The sequence below is a fragment of the Pleuronectes platessa genome, chromosome 14, assembly GCF_947347685.1.
Source record: "Pleuronectes platessa chromosome 14, fPlePla1.1, whole genome shotgun sequence".
In the NCBI taxonomy this organism is placed as follows: Eukaryota; Metazoa; Chordata; class Actinopteri; order Pleuronectiformes; family Pleuronectidae; genus Pleuronectes; species Pleuronectes platessa.
This window is the reverse complement of record NC_070639.1, coordinates 8,760,889-8,776,605: the sequence shown is the minus strand read 5'-3', so window position 1 is coordinate 8,776,605 and position 15,717 is coordinate 8,760,889. Positions and strand designations below refer to the sequence as shown.

At 41.7% G+C, this 15,717-nt stretch overlaps 1 protein-coding gene across 1 annotated transcript; it reads right to left on the bottom strand.

Annotated features, from left to right (window-relative positions):
• Positions 1–222: 222 nt before the first annotated feature.
• On the bottom strand, positions 223–14,795 carry kpna3 (karyopherin alpha 3 (importin alpha 4)). Its single transcript, XM_053439728.1, has 17 exons — positions 14,557–14,795; positions 11,648–11,692; positions 8,924–9,013; positions 8,503–8,532; positions 7,830–7,882; positions 7,644–7,739; positions 6,339–6,424; positions 5,730–5,816; positions 5,468–5,637; positions 5,112–5,156; positions 4,892–5,023; positions 4,640–4,768; positions 3,912–4,016; positions 3,523–3,594; positions 3,118–3,280; positions 2,805–2,899; positions 223–2,709 (listed from the first exon to the last, which is right to left on the bottom strand). Exons 1-17 carry the CDS (start codon positions 14,623–14,625, stop codon positions 2,611–2,613), a joined length of 1,566 nt encoding a protein of 521 aa, XP_053295703.1. The 5' UTR covers positions 14,626–14,795; the 3' UTR covers positions 223–2,610.
• Between the last annotated feature and the right edge of the window lie 922 nt (positions 14,796–15,717).

Genomic DNA, 15,717 nt, shown 5'->3' with positions numbered 1-15,717 from the left:
GAGGGAGGGTTGTTGAGAGGGAGAAATGATGCTTTACAATGTTCCATGAATACGACTGGAGGGGAAGCGCTCTCAACAGAAGAGAGCAGCATCAACAGCAAACTCCAACGCCACATGTTACCGTAGCCACATCTCCCACATTCTCACCTTGCTCAAAGAATCTTTTTTTTTCTATTCAATAAAACTGAAGTTTTAGTTGAAATGAAAAACAAAAAGGCACAATGATTTTCAACTCATTTTCTTTAATATGCACAAGAGTTGAAAGCATCAATGAGCCACCTTAAAGAGAAGAATTCAATCTAAAATTTATAAAAAGATATAAACAATCAGAGGCCAAAACGCTGTCTGTTGCTCTTCTCCTATTATTTTATTTAAAACAACTTTTCATTAGCAAGTAAAAATCTTGCAACAAACATAAGCTTGTATCCAATTCGGATACAAGGCAACGAAATTGTAAATCTTTAAAGTGGCTCGGTCTATTCTGCTAGTTCATGACTGTACACCCTCTCTATAGTTTTGTTCAGTAATAAACAGCTAGTCCCAAAAACAAGCCTGGGCTGCTCATAACAACCCCACATAATATTTTAAACCCCAGTGTGACACCCCCCACCCCCTACTCTGACCCCCTCTCAGTAGTTAGCAGCCATCCAGAGGATCAGAAAGTCTTCGAGACCAGGGCGAGGGTCGGGCGAGGAGTCGACACCCTCAAACCCGAACCTGCGAACCGACTGGGACATGGGACGGTACATTTTTAAACAGCCCGTCACCGCCATGAGGAGAAAAACACAGCTCTGATCCAATTAATCAGCATGTCATCACAATACATATGCAAGTCAAAAATAAAAACAATGAAACAAAGAAATATTGCTTCAACAAAACAAAAAATCCTCCCCAGCCATCTTTGACAGTAAAGTTATCGTCCATCCAACGACTGTCAGCTGCAGCAGCTTTGTACAGGCTTTATGTAAATATATTCATATATTCATTAGACGGCAAGGAGAGATACACATCACATTTTTGTACAGTTATTCAAATTGAGTGATGACATGTGACCTCTTCCTTGAAAAGTAGTTAGGTATTATAAATGACAGGACCTGTACTCCTTATGCAGGTTTTTCAGTGAGTATAGGTCCCTCTCTGCAGGCAGACATCAATATGCCTCTCAGACGTGTGCATAAGACTGAAGAAAAGTAAAATGCAAAACAGACATATGGAAGCTACACAGACTCAACAATAAGAAGGTGAAACATGAAACTAAAATATTTCTTTGAAGAGAATAAAAATAAAAATAAAATTAAAAAATAAGCTTAAGGTCAGATAAACAATTCGGATCGATTTTAGCGCGACGTTTCTTTTTTTCCTTTTCTTCTTTTCATGTTAAACCCCCCTTCTGAGTTTCACATTACAGGGGAGGCCAGAGCACACAGTTCACCGGGCCAAAGGACGGGACCAAGCTCATGCTGCAGAAATAGATGTCCTGTGGGGGAGATAAACGCTACAGCTGACATGTTTCTTTTCTCTTAAGTCTCTGCGCCTTCATCTAAAAGGTGATTCCCCATGATAGGTATTGACATCCCCCCTAAAAAAAAAAACAGGAACAAAAATAGTGTTGCTCCGCTGAATCAGGAGCCGGCAAATAGCAGGTCTTATCGTTGTGTGTATTGGGAAAAAAAGAAAGTATTATGGCATTTTCTTCACATTTTTGATGATTTTTTTTTTTTAAACAAACAATGAGTTTGTTTATTCAACAGGTCACATTAAAATAAAGTGACGCCATTGAGTAAGAAGTCCCGTCAGTCTGTTTGCCACAGAGTCCTTGTTTTGCCTTAGAGCCCTTTCGCCCCTCCACCTGCTCCAGGACGCTTCTGGGAGGGCAGTGGGGGTCCATGGATAATCATGGCTTAACTCTGGGATTAACTCTTTAAACTGGGTAAGAGAGGGTTGTTTGGATGCCCGGCCTTCAGGTATCAGTGTGACTAAGTGTGCTGAGGTGTGTACTTGAATATTAGTGTGCGTGCACGTGGGTGAAGTAACATCAGAGGACAATCCAGGGGAGGGAAAGCACAAAAAATAAACCACAAACAAACAGCAGTATTTCTTCCCCTTAAGTGATATGATGGCTTCTAACAGAAGTATGCACACAAATTCTAGGTGTCCAAAAGTGTGTACATAAATATGTGTGTGTGTGTGTGTGTGTGTAAATGTGCTTGTGTTTTTGTCTATGTGAGGACTAGACATTTGGCAATTTAAATCTTGCCCCGAAGGCTTATCATTCCTTCTGCTTTTATTTTTGTGTGATATTTAGAAGCACTGGCAGAGAATCCTAACAATCCTCTTGATGCAGGTTGTCAGATGGTGACGGTGCCTGTCGAGTGACGAGGACTCCGATGATAGGATGCCGTGATCTGTGAGGGATGCCCATTTAAAAGATAAAAGAAAAAACACCCCGCAGTGCAGAGGTGGGTAAATCCTTCAGTGGTGCGTTTCCATGTTGAAGTTATCCTAAGTAAATCCTTCTGTACCAGGTTGCCAGGTTGGAGGAGAGATGGATGAACGTCTGGGGTGATTACAGAGTACCCGTGCAGCTGGTAGAACCAAACATCCTGGCTTTTAGAAATTAAACTCCTTTGTTTGCATGTTGGAAGCTGGGTCGAAGTTGAAGGTTCCTCCTTGAGTGGTTTCAGGGATCAAGGTGGAATCTTCATCGATCTGAAATGGACGGACAGACACGGCAGAGTAAGATGATGACTATGAAAGAAAAATAAATGAAAATGTTGGTGTAAAATGAATATTTGTGAACTCACATCATCTCCTGAAAAGTACTGATCAATAATCTCAAAGGCTAGTTTGTAGATATCCTCGTTCTCGTGCTGCTGAAGGTTCTCGATCTTCTCCAAACCTGTGAAAAACAAAACAAAACAAACACACATTTCCCCCTTTTTTTAAAATCACAGTCAAATTGTTACACTCAAATTACAAACAAGAAGATGTAATTATAGCCCAATTATCTTCATGTTCTAGTCCTGGAAAAAGAATCGTCCCCAACAGAGAACTGAATTTAGAAGAGGAGGAAGTGAATTGAAGTGGACTTGTTGAAGAGTAGTGCTCGGGACAGACCTCCACACTCCTCGATGATCTCAGCGATGGTGCTGGCCTCGTCTCCTGCCATGATGAGGATGTTCTTGAGGCCGTCTAGGACGACCTGGACCACCTGCGAGTCCTTCACCGACAGCAGGCTACAGAACGGAGGGATGACATTCTGCTCCACCAGGAACTCCACCTACACGAACCCACACATACACACCACATCCATACTTGATTACAACACAGGTACATGGTTACAAATATGGAACTTGAAATAGTGGAATCATTATTTTTTTTATAGGAATTTTAGAATTTAAAGACTAAAATACTAGGTATAAGTTCTGCAATTTAAATGAAAACACTTGTTTTAATTACAAAAAACACATTTCTCATACGGCAGCAAACGTATTCAGACAGCAGATTCTGACATTAGCTCACCTGGTCTTTCCTCCCACTGATGGTGAGGTTGCTGATGGCCCACGCTGCCTCTTTCTGAGTGCCAAAGTCACCCTGTAGAGAGACAGGCTGTCACTAAATGTGAACGTAGCAGTGTTTTCTACTACAGCATGATGCCCAGGCACAAATAATATCTACACTCCGTCTGCATCCATTTAATTTCATCAGCAGTTGCATTGTGTCGCTGGCTGCAAAACATGGAATGTGTCAATGCGAAAAAAGTGAAAGTGACCGTTAATAAAAATTTAAAAATTAAAATAAAAAATCAATATTGTTATTTTCCAAATTTAGAGTCTGGTACAATTTAGAAAACTCAACAAAGGATATAAAGATTAGGGAATTTATTTGATGCTCTTCCGCCACAAACAAACCTTAGCCAGTTGGTGAATGATCATAGGAATCAATCCTGCGTCGATCACGGCTTGGACCTGCTGCTGGTTCCCAGCTGTGATGTTGGACAGGAACCAGACTGCCTCCTGTGAACAAACGTATAACAAATTCAAAAACAGCTCTATAGCTTCCGCGCGTCCATTTACTTCAATATACAAGTCATGTCTGGATTTGGTGCCAAAACTCTTATCCTCAAGTCTTGAACCAGTATTTCCTGTATAGCTGCATTATCTTAGTATAGATATGAATTAAATAAACCAAGTAAATGTCAATATCAAAAGCTCTTTATGGTAGAGTTTTGCCATTCAGACAAACATTCATACACTGGATCTGTGTGTAGCACTTGCTCTATCACACACTGCAGGCTCGACTATCAGAATCAATTTGGGTTTCAGTGTCTTCCTTAAGGACACTTCCTGGTTTGTGAGCCACAGCTGCCCGCACACATAAGGGAGAAACTGACCAGACAAATTGCAACGAGATATGATTTGAATTCAGTAACTGACACAAGTAATCTACTCCATTGCAAACATGTCTTAATTTTATGTGGTGCAGCAATCAATCAGCTTCTGATATATTATACTTCCCGACAGTGAAAGCAGGCAGCTCTTGTAAATGCCATGAACTTCAGTCCAGTTAGCACATAGAAGACACATTACTCCAGTCTCATAAAAACAAAACATGAATTTTGAGGTTGTGGTTTGTATACCTTGTTGATCTTCTCTTTCGGGTGCGTGAGCAGGTTGGAGAAATGTGAGAGGACGTCACAGTTGAGCACAACCTGGGTCTGCTCATCTGTTCCCGTTACAATATTTCCCACTGCTCTCAGAGCTGCCGTCTGCAGATTTTAAGCCAAAGAGAAAAAACATGTCAATTCAGGGAGGATGGAAATAAAAAAATTTCAACTCACTGGAGGCACAAGGCAAAGCAAATTAATTTTCTTGATTAAACAAAGCCTCACCTGAACTTTCACCTCCTGGTGGCTGAGGAGAGGGACAAGATATGGAACGACTCCAGAATCAATGACCATCTGGATCTGCTCGTTGCCTCCGTCCGTCAGATAGGACAAAGCCCACACTGTGTCTACGAGGATCTAAACACAGACACACACAATTTATCATACGTCATACAATTAGCAAATGTTGATGACTGGAGAAATCATACCTTACTCAGATACTTACATTTATATCGTCGTGATATATTAGCACACTGAGAGCAGGCAAAATCTGTGGGGAAAGAAAAGTAGGTGGTTGAGTGGGCTGGATGTAGGCAGTGGAATAGACAGCTCAGATTAAGGCAAAATCCGGGCAGAGTGAAATAACAAAACCAAAAAAAAAAAATCACAAAGAGCAATAGCTGTTAAAGCCAGACTTTTAAATGGCGCCAGCAGAGATTTATATTACAAAGTCCCCTGGGACATGAGGCTGATTTAGCTACTGAAAATCTCTGTGACTCAGCTAGCAGTGACACAGTCAACTGCAAAGCAACACACCCATCTGTCTGGCACAAGAAGGCCTGCACACACACACACACTCACCTCCTGCACGGTCTCCATGGGTGGTGGTGGATCCTTGTTGCGGCAGAGGTTAACAATGACCCAGGTAACATTGCGGAGGAAGGTGATGGGGATTGATGGGTATATGAAAGAAAGCAGGGGCTTGACCACTCCAAGGGAGATTACAAAGTCCCTGCACTGTGGGCCATCACCTGAGTAAGTAAAGGCCAGGAGGTCAGCACTGCAGAGATACTTCCACACCATGTATACACAATCACACTCTCTTCTGTCGGACTACACTTACCTATAATGTTTCCTAAAGCCCATACAGCCTGTTCACAAACGTTTTGGTGGGGGGAGTGTAGCAGTCTCAGGAAAAGGGGCACTGCATCTGGACACACACACATCAACATATCAAAAATCTGCCCAAGGGGACTTAGTGCAACTCCAGTGACACGTTCTTTCGCCTTGTCCAAAGTACAAAAATATAACGAGTCAATGAATCAATATAAAATATCATTCACTGGCTGAGATTCACACTTGAATAAATTAAATCATGAAATTTTGACAAATGTGACTAAAATAAAATGAACTAAGCATCACATTAGCTAAAAAGTTAAACTTCTAAGACGTCATTTACATGTACTTAAATTTAAGAGTACAATCCCTAGTCTAAGTAACAGCCAGTTTATCATATGATGACTAATCGGGGTTCCCACTCTCCAGTCATGTTTTTATTAGATAACAGAGGATTCTTACTTTGAGACAACCCCACTATCTTAAAAAAAAAATGACTGTGCCCCGGAGAGAGAAAAAAAACAAATAAATATGCTATCTTGGCATTTTGCAGACGGTGCACAAACACAGACTGGAGGGCTAACGCTGGGCTCGACAGAATGTGGGGTAAACTTACTGGATTTAACCACAGCCTGAGTCTGTGCTGAAGTCCCAGACGCAATGTTGGTCAGAGCCCAGGCTGCTTCAAACTGAAGAGAGGGGCTGCAAGGCAAAGACCAAAAATAAAGATAAAGACATAGAGAAAGCTTGTTCTGATGTTAAATGGAGATTAAATAATGATAAACACTGTAGTGCATATTTCCTAAATAACCCGCAGAGATTACATGTTTTCTCAGTCGGATTCATGCCCTAAACACCTAAGAGACTCCAGCTCTCAGTGCTAAAAGGGCCTTTTAGGGCAAAGTACCTCAAACCTATTTTAATCAAAGGCTTGCAGCTCATGAGTTTTTCGGTAACTTGTTTCTTTAAAAAGATTAATAATAAGTTTCACAATCTCTGAAATCCTGGTCAAACAGCCTGTACGGTGGATAGTACATCTGACGCCGGATCAGTGGTCTTGAATACAAACTGGGGTTGAGCGCAAAATTATTTAATTATTTAAGTGAAATGAAACTATAAAAATATTACAAAATCACACAGTGGCAAGTGGTCTTCACACCACCCACCAGCCAAATGCTAGTACATCATGGCAAAGGGTGGGGAGACTGTCTAACCCACTGAATATTCCATCAGTGAAACAGGTTGTAGTGCTCATTGGGATACAACCAGATACGGTAGTTGCCTGTGGACAGAGTGATTTTATCATCTCTGCTATCAAGAATTGACAGAATGAGTTTGAAGAGCTCAGGGAATATATTCAGTCAGTTCTTGTCCGTGTCAAGTGGCTCTGGTGTTCATGCTGTACATTTCATTGTGATTCTGTGCCTCATTATGTCAAACTGAGCTGACTTGGCCGTCTGCCACACTACTATAGCAACTTGGTAGACAATTATTTTCTCTTGATGGTTGAACATGGATTATACTGCACTGATGCTTTATGCACAAACTCTAAAATAACAATTGTCCGACATAAGCTTCATGTTCCACATGATGCCATCTGTTGTGGGTCGTCATGGCCAAATCCTCACAACTTCTTCCTTAAATGTTTTTCAACTGCATCTATTCACCACCCCCCCCTTGATGAACACAAGGTCCTGGGAATTGGGGAACTCCATGAGACAGGAATGCTGTTATATTTGGCTTGGCCTGGACTGAGAGGAACAGCCAACTGCCCTGCGTGCCTCCACAAACGCTCACGTGTGGACACAGTAGGGGAGAGGGACACACACACACACACACACAGACACACGCACACACACACGCACGCGCAAAGACTCTGTGGAGCAGCATAGCAGCAAACACCAACTGAAAGCAGACTTACTTGTCATCCCTTTCCAGGCATTTGACTAAAATAGGCAGAATGCCAGACTTTATCAAGTCGTCGATGGGAGGGTTTCTGTCACTCGAGAGCAGTTTTCTGACAAAAAGAAGAAGGAGAGGGGGGTAAAAATTCAAGAACTTTGTATGTAAAAATAACTGCTGTCTCTGTGTGTATTATTTCACTCACCTGGCTGCCTGTACAGCACTGAGCTGTATGACTGCATTATCACTGATTGCATTCTATTGAGAGAGAAAAAATTAAGGTAATTATAAATGTTTGAATAAAATAAATAACCAACAACTAAGAAGATACTGCTGGTACATTTGGAAAAGGCTGACACGCGGTATTCCGCAAAGATTTAAGGCAGGACTATCAGGGAGGCATCAGATTGGTCTAAAATGTATTCTTCAGCACGACAATGCCCCAATACATGAAACCAGAATCATAAAGAACTATCCACAGCAATAAAAAGACCAGCACTGCTGAAAAATATGGCCTGACCCCCACAGAGCCCTGATTTCAACATCAGGGACTCCGTATGGTATCACATGAAGAGAGGGAGATCACCAGAGATGTTATACAGGAGCCTAACTCAACAGAAAACCTTCTAAGATGTTTGCCAAGTGAAAAACTGTGCAAGTGTACCAAATAGAAGCAGTGCTGTTTCAAAAGGAAAAGCTTGTGTCACAGCAAATACAGAGTTGATATAATTCTTCTGTTTATTGCAGTTTTTGTATGACGTTAACTGATAAATAACAATTTGTGGCATTAGTTTTTAAGCATCTGCACTTCAGCTTTAGGGCCTAAAGAGGTTACACAGTACAGTGGAGGGGTCGGCTTGAAAGATGTGAACTCTTACCTGTAAAATGGCATCAAGTGTAACATTTTGCTGCAAAGAAAAAAAAGGTGTATTAGCATTTCCTCATTTAGACACCAATCCCATCATCATTAAGAGCTGGGACTGTAAACATGCATGAAATCAGCATTACTCATTCACTCATGTTTCTGAGTTGGTTCCAAATTGGTTTTATCTGTAAGAAAATTACTCGCCATATCATCAAACTACAAAAAGCAGACTATCAGAAATGAATGGCTGTGCAATAATACATTTGTCTCCATACATGCAGAACAAGCAGCACAACAGGTTTAGTTCAGTTGCCACAGCAAGGACCTATAATGTGAAAATCTAAAACCACTTCTTAATACACTGCCCACTTAATTTTAACCCTCGTGACCAGTAATCCACACAGTCCAGTCTCACAACAACACACCACACTTACTCCTTTGAAGTCTGAGTCGGCATCAGAGTCCTCCAGACCTTCCTCTAGCGGGACATTTCTCTTCTTCAGTAGATGTTCGTCTCGTTTGTTCTGACAAGGGGAAGAGAAAGGAAAAAAAGGACCAGAGAAGCAATGAGGGGAGGAGATGAAAGTCTTCATTAATACATTCATAAATCCAGGCCTGCATCAAAAACAATTTCTCTTTTAGGAACTTTAACTTTCTGGAGTGACGCCTACACATGTCAAATCCCAGTCTAGGGGACTGAGTCTGGGAGATGTGGCTGCAGGCTGCTCAACAAAGCAAACACACACTCCTCTTCTGAAGGACATGGAATCGTCCCACACTGTGCAACCCCCTCCCCCCGTAATGTGTGGGCAAAAAGACCCACACGTCCCATCAATTTACAGGGCAACGTGAGTCAGTGGTAGGAGGAGATTCCCTTGCCCTACATTCCTGTGCACCAAACTGATGTGCGTCACTGATGACTAATCAGCTAGTGCAGTGCTTCTTGCAGCTCTGATCCAGCTGAATAGAATGGGCTAGACTTCAGACCACCTCAGCACTCCGCAGCAGTGACACTCTTTTTTTTATACCCTCTGACACTGCTCTCCAAATGTCCGCTGAGGCCGGGTTGCTCTACATGCTCGTTTATCACCATTCACAGATTTTGAACAAAGTGTGACAGGAGTTTCGTGCATTAGAGTTACTAGTTCAGTTGGCCCTGACGCCAAGTCAGGTGTCTACATGTGAATCTGAATGTTAGTTGCCAAGAATGATGTCAATGTTGATTTTGAACCATGCTGAGCGGTGAAAAAACTATTTTACTGAACAATAACTTGACAAAGGCAGATTTCAATTACTAGCAGTTTGTCCGACACAAAATTCCCAGAGCCACTGGACACCTTCATCTCCCACTACTTACACAGGCATTTCCTATTCCATGAGGGAATGGTCTGTTACTACTTCTTAATCTGGATCTTTTTAGTAAATTATACTGTGGATGAATTGTATGAACTATGTTAGCTCTATATTTATCGAACCTCATCAGGTGTCGTCTACCCAGCTTATTGACATTCACCAACAGCTCTTATGAAGAAATGACTTCTTAAAATGCAGTTTTCACCAATGTTTTCTTATCTGGGAAGAGTACTCTTTCACACACATGAAATGGTTGTGTAAATGAATCAGTTATTGTGTTTTCCTACTTTTAATTCTATAATAAAATTTACAATGTACTGTAAAGCGCTTAAAGTGGTCATCAAGGGCTATAAAAGGACTATATAAATACAGACCATGTACCATTAAAATATTTGGTCGTTTTGAGCTTAAAAAATAAGTTTCAGTGCACATTAAGATTTTCTTTAAACCAATGGAGATTACGGAGAGGAGAACACACACACAGAATATTTGATCTGTACGGCAAAAGACAAAACTTTTTGAACATATACACTGGTGTTTACATACTAAATGTGTCACACGTTCCATAGTTTTACTTCTACGGGTTATAATTAAAATGTTCTGTCCAATTGTAGCCTGAAAACCAGGTCTATTTCTGTTCTGAAACGAGAGATGGCTCAGGAGACGCCACCGCACCTCACGGGACCTGGACCTGAATATGATTCATAACTTTTTGACTGAACCTGACCCGGCAAGACCGGTCCTGGTGGGTCCCATCAGGCTCAGGTAAAGCATCCACAGCTGCTCAGCTGCAGGTTCACCTCTTGCCCTCGTTTCCAATGATGCACAGCTCCAGCTCAGATAACTGTAAACCTTCCTTTTCTTTTCCCTTCCTCTTCTCTCTTCTGTCTTTTCCCATATATATTTTGACTTCAGATCTGAGATGAAATTAGTTTTTTACAAATGCAAACTGCAGTTTTCTCTCAAGAAAATTCTTTAGAATATATTTGTGAATAAGGCACTATACCCCCTTCTTAGTTTACATGGTGCATGCCGGGACTTAAACAACATACATAGATGAAGCAACATTTTGGGACTATTACAAGTCAACTGTATTCAATCATTTATCTTCTTGACTTTTCCCAATATATATTTTTCAGGTCTGAAGACAGTGCAACTTACTCCAATAATCTAAGTGCACGAAAGAAAAACAGCTTCTTGAGGATCTGCTTCAAGTTGATGACTCACTGTGCCACAGCTACCTTTTTCTAGCACATTTTTCCTAGTGTCTTTTTGTCACAATTGTTAAAAATAAAAAAAATGCATTGGTCACTGTCAAAGTGTCCCCTCATAGTGATTGTCAGTGAATCCTCTATGAAGTATAAAAGCACATGCTGAAATCGAGGTCCAGCTTCTTCTGACTTTCAACACTTTTGAAGTTCATATCTACAGATTACTAAACACATCTCACATTCAATATTATACTGGAGAGGTAAGAGTGAATGCGTCCATTTTTCTTCACTTATGCATCAAAACATGCAACAGACACCCATGCAGATGGGTTGATGATGTGGACCCATGAAACCAATCTGATCCTTTGCAAATAACAGCACAGACAGTGTATAATAAAGATCTGATTTAGGAAGCAAATCTGATTAACTGCAATCTATATGATCAAGGAAAAGCAATGGCGAAATGTAAGATGAAATCACATTCTGGCATGGACATCGTGCATGAAGGTAGCAGAAGAAATGCATTTAAAACCAAAAATATGGAGCACTAATGCCTGGTGAATGTGTGTGTTTACAGATGGGGGATCTTCTCACCTTTCTCAACTCAACTGTCACCTCATTTCGATGTCTTCTCATAGTCTGAAACACAAAAACAAAGACAGGCAATTAAAAACCCTTTATTTGAGAAACATTCGAAGGAAAATATGAATTATTTTGCATTGATAACAAAATGGCCTAGAAGGCAAATCCCCCCAAAAGAGCTTTCAAAATAAATTGTTTCCATTTACTTATAGGCTTTACTTTGAAACAACTGATTTTCATTAACTTGTAGCCATAAAAAACTGCTAAACCTTTATTGTTATTGGCAAATAAATGACATTGAAACCACCAACACATTTAACAGTAATAGTCAGTTCCATGACTAAACTCAAAAACAGCACAAGTGAGGAAAGACATCTCAACTAATCTCTGTATTTGTGTGTCTGCTGGTCTTCCAGCTCATACCGAACAGTTTGAGATGGTCTAACATCTTGTGACTGTTTCAAGAGGTTCAAGTTGCCTTCCTAAATAGCTTCTTGCGTAATCTGGGACAGTCATATCTCAGGAGGCTGCAGAGCAGAGTGGTGGCTCCCGACCACAACGAGAACAACAATGCCACCGTATTGACCAAAACACTTTATGACCCTTAACAGACAGCACAACATTGAAGTCTGATTAAAAAAGGGAAATCATTGAACTCAATACACTTCTGTTTGCTAATTTGCCTTATGCTGCTGGTTAATACACTTTAAATAAGAACCTAAAAAAGTTATGATGAATATACTTCAACAACACAAATAAAATTGCTTAAACCCATTAAAGCACAACAGTAGACACTAAATACTAGAAAACCTGATGAGAGCAAACTAGGCTACATAACACTTGTACAACACTAACAATATCTACATTCTATGCAAAACACAGGAAAGCAAGAGGATCTTAGCTTTAATAACATGGGGTGTGCAAGACTCCTTTGGAATTCAAAACTGTTCCTTATGATGTGTAAAACTGTGCCTGACCTAAATAAATAAACCCCAAACTCTCATATTTTTTCCTGCTTAGGTTTGAGTCATCCCTTTATGAAAACTCCAAATTCATACAGGGGTGGCGTAAGAGGAGCCGGGTCAGACATGTAGGATGCTTGAAATAGCATCAGGAATGTACTGAGCAGTCTGTCGATGATAGTAGCCATGTGCTTGTCACACTGACTAAGTTTCAAAACAACCACCTATGGGTCATCAATCTGTGCTTTGAGGCAATTCGTGGAGGAACTGCATCCAGCTACCATGTGGATGTTGAGGGGCCATTTTCAGAAACACCTTTGTTGGAAGATTATCTCGGGATTACAAAAAGATCATCAGGGCAACACAGCACGAGCGTGTGCCTTGGCAGGTAGACAAAAAGAGTTGCTCTATAATGTAGCATATATATTATAATCTAAACAAGTCTAGATATGCGTTACTTACACCTTTATTTTCCCTTATTCTATGCGTCTGAAAAGTCTTTCAAGTGATAGTTCCCCCAGAACGAGGTCAAGTACACCATGTTTTAGCCTAAATGTCGCTATTATCCGGAGGAGGACAACAGAGGACATTTAGGCTAAAACGTGGAGCAAATGCGAAACGTTTCTTGTGGAATTTGAACGTTGGTGTTTACGGAGACATGGATGACATGACAGGAGCAGCGTGGAGGCATTTAAGGTTTTCTTCTGTTGTTTTGGGGGGTTTGAAGAATCTGTCTCTATTAGATTGAATTGTATTAGATTTGGCTGCAACGCTGTTTACCCCTGAAACTCCAACAGTGTTTAGTGGACCCTAAAACTTCACCCTGCCCTTCACAGTGGTGAGTAGATAATGAGTGACTTTTCATTTTGGGCTGAACCATCCCTTTAATGAATGTTCACTCGTCATTGCAGTGAGCATTACAGACAACTGTTGTAACTGAGATTAAGAATCACACTTCCTAATAGAGTGATGTTGCAATGCCCAGTGTCAGGCTGTAGATGTATCAGTAGGATGTGTTATCCAAGTGGTGCTTTCTAGAATAGGTAACCACAGGTATCTTTAACATTTTCGTCATTACAACTCTATATTTGGAAATATGGCTAAGCTTGACAATTATAGATTTTGAGAGCTAACATGACAACGTTAGGCAAAGATATATTTAATAATACTTCAGGCTAAATGTAACCAAATCCATGTAAAAAAAACATCTCTCATTGAAGTAAAACCAAACAGCCTTATGGTATCAAAGGGATTTACATAGTGATATGTTATGGTTATCACATCAAATCCAGGTGATGGCATCAGCTAACGGTTTAGTGGCTAAGTTAGCGGCTCGCTGTCGCTGCCTCACCTGGTAATACATGCTAGCTGTTTGCTTGTCAACGTTAGCAAGCTAGCAAGGAGGGGCAATGTTTGGTTAAGGTGGATGTGGAGCAGCCGTGGAGCTCTACTTTCAACACAATCCGACGTTTTCACCACTAACAACCAGTGTGCGTAGCGCTGGCAAGGTAGCATTGTTGCTACTATCCCTTCCCTTGGTGTGGAGACACAGTAGATGTCAGGATTAGGGTGCCGGCCGGGGGCCCAGCCTCGCCTGCGACCGGCGTCCATCCAACTAGCTAGTTAGCTTCCAGTGACAGCTACAGAACCTGCCCCTTAACTCTCCCATTTCCAACCACGCCACTGTGATGCAGCTCACTCAACAAACACAAACTAGCGAGGGTTAATATGGCATGACTGTTGACCTCACAACTAAGAACACGACTGCTTGATTCGCCGATAGCCAGACAGGCCATTAAGCACTTCGGATGGCGAACTCCTCACGTTAGCGTGCTAGCTGGTTAGCTAGCTAGCGGGCAGGCAGCTGCAGCCGGGCTCCACACAACGAGGCCCACAGTCTGTCGCTTTCTGCAAAAACAACTCTCGTCACCGGCGCACGCGTCCAAAATGTCAGCTCACCTCGACATCGCGTCCCTTGTTTTTAAAGCTCTTGATGCGGTGGTTATCCAAGCCGGCGTTTTCTGCCATGGCTGTACGAGGAGGTTTAGCTAGTGCTCTGGCTGTCGGGATCTCCTCAGTGAAAGACGAGGCTCGGCAGCTCCTGTGCTGCTGCTGCTGTTGCTGTTGCTGGAGGAGGCACAGATCACAGGGGGAGGGGAGGAGTCAATGCAAACCTCCTACACAGGCTGCCCTGGTTTCCACAGCTTCCCCGACGCAGTAATAATAAATTCACCCTCGATAATACCTCCCTCCACCGGCTGAGAACCCTCAAACGTGGAAGTTGCACGTGACGATGACAGCGCTGGACGATGCTCACATCGGCCGCTATCGATAATCATCGCGATAAATGTCACATTATTATAAGGGACTTTGAAGTTAGATTCTTACTCCTGAGTAAATGGATGTTGTTTTGCCCAGTTGAAAACATTTAAAACAAACACGGGTTATATAATTTGTGTGTTATGCCCCAATTCACTGTGCTCCCCAAAGCAACATCTTGATATATATTGAATCATTGTTACATTGCTATTGACTAATAATCTCTGTTATAATATTGCATTTTATATATGTAACTTATCGCATGTCCAAATCGATACTGCACCTACTTGGGCCCTAAACAATATACATGTATAAGTGTGGACTTGATAAGATAAAAGGTTCTCGAGCAATGCAAGCCACATTCAGGGAGATTTTCAGAATTTATTTATTTGATAGCTGGTTGGTAAGTTGCCAGGCTGGTTGGTTGACTGGCTGGTAGGTTGGTTGGGCTAGCTGGGTTACCAGGCTGGTAAATAGACTGACTGGCTTGTAGGTTGACTGGCTGGCTCGCTCGCTGGCTGCTGGGTAGGTTGCCAGGCTGGTAGGTTGGCTGGCTAGTTAGGTTAGATTGGTGGATTGGCTGGCTGGTTGGTGGTTGCCAGGCTGCTTAATTGACGGACAGGCTGGTAGGTTGGTGGTCGCTGCTTGATTGGTTGGCTGGCTGGTAGGTTGGTTGGTTTAATTGAGTAAGTTGGTTGGTTGGCTGGCTGGCTGGCTGGTAAGTTGGTTGTTTTAATTGAGTAGGTTGGTTGGTAGGTTGGTTGGTTTCATTGAGTAAGTTGGTTGGTTGGCTGGCTGGTA

Bases quoted from the DNA above. Each gene is read 5' to 3' on its own strand.
- kpna3 (XM_053439728.1), bottom strand. From the start codon at position 14,625: ATGGCAGAAAACGCCGGCTTGGATAACCACCGCATCAAGAGCTTTAAA. The intron at 7,740-7,829 runs GTGAGTGAAATA...TCTTTTTGTCAG, and splicing joins AGTGCTGTACAGGCAGCCAG to AAAACTGCTCTCGAGTGACA. The intron at 2,900-3,117 runs GTCTGTCCCGAG...TGTTTTTCACAG, and splicing joins GATCATCGAGGAGTGTGGAG to GTTTGGAGAAGATCGAGAAC.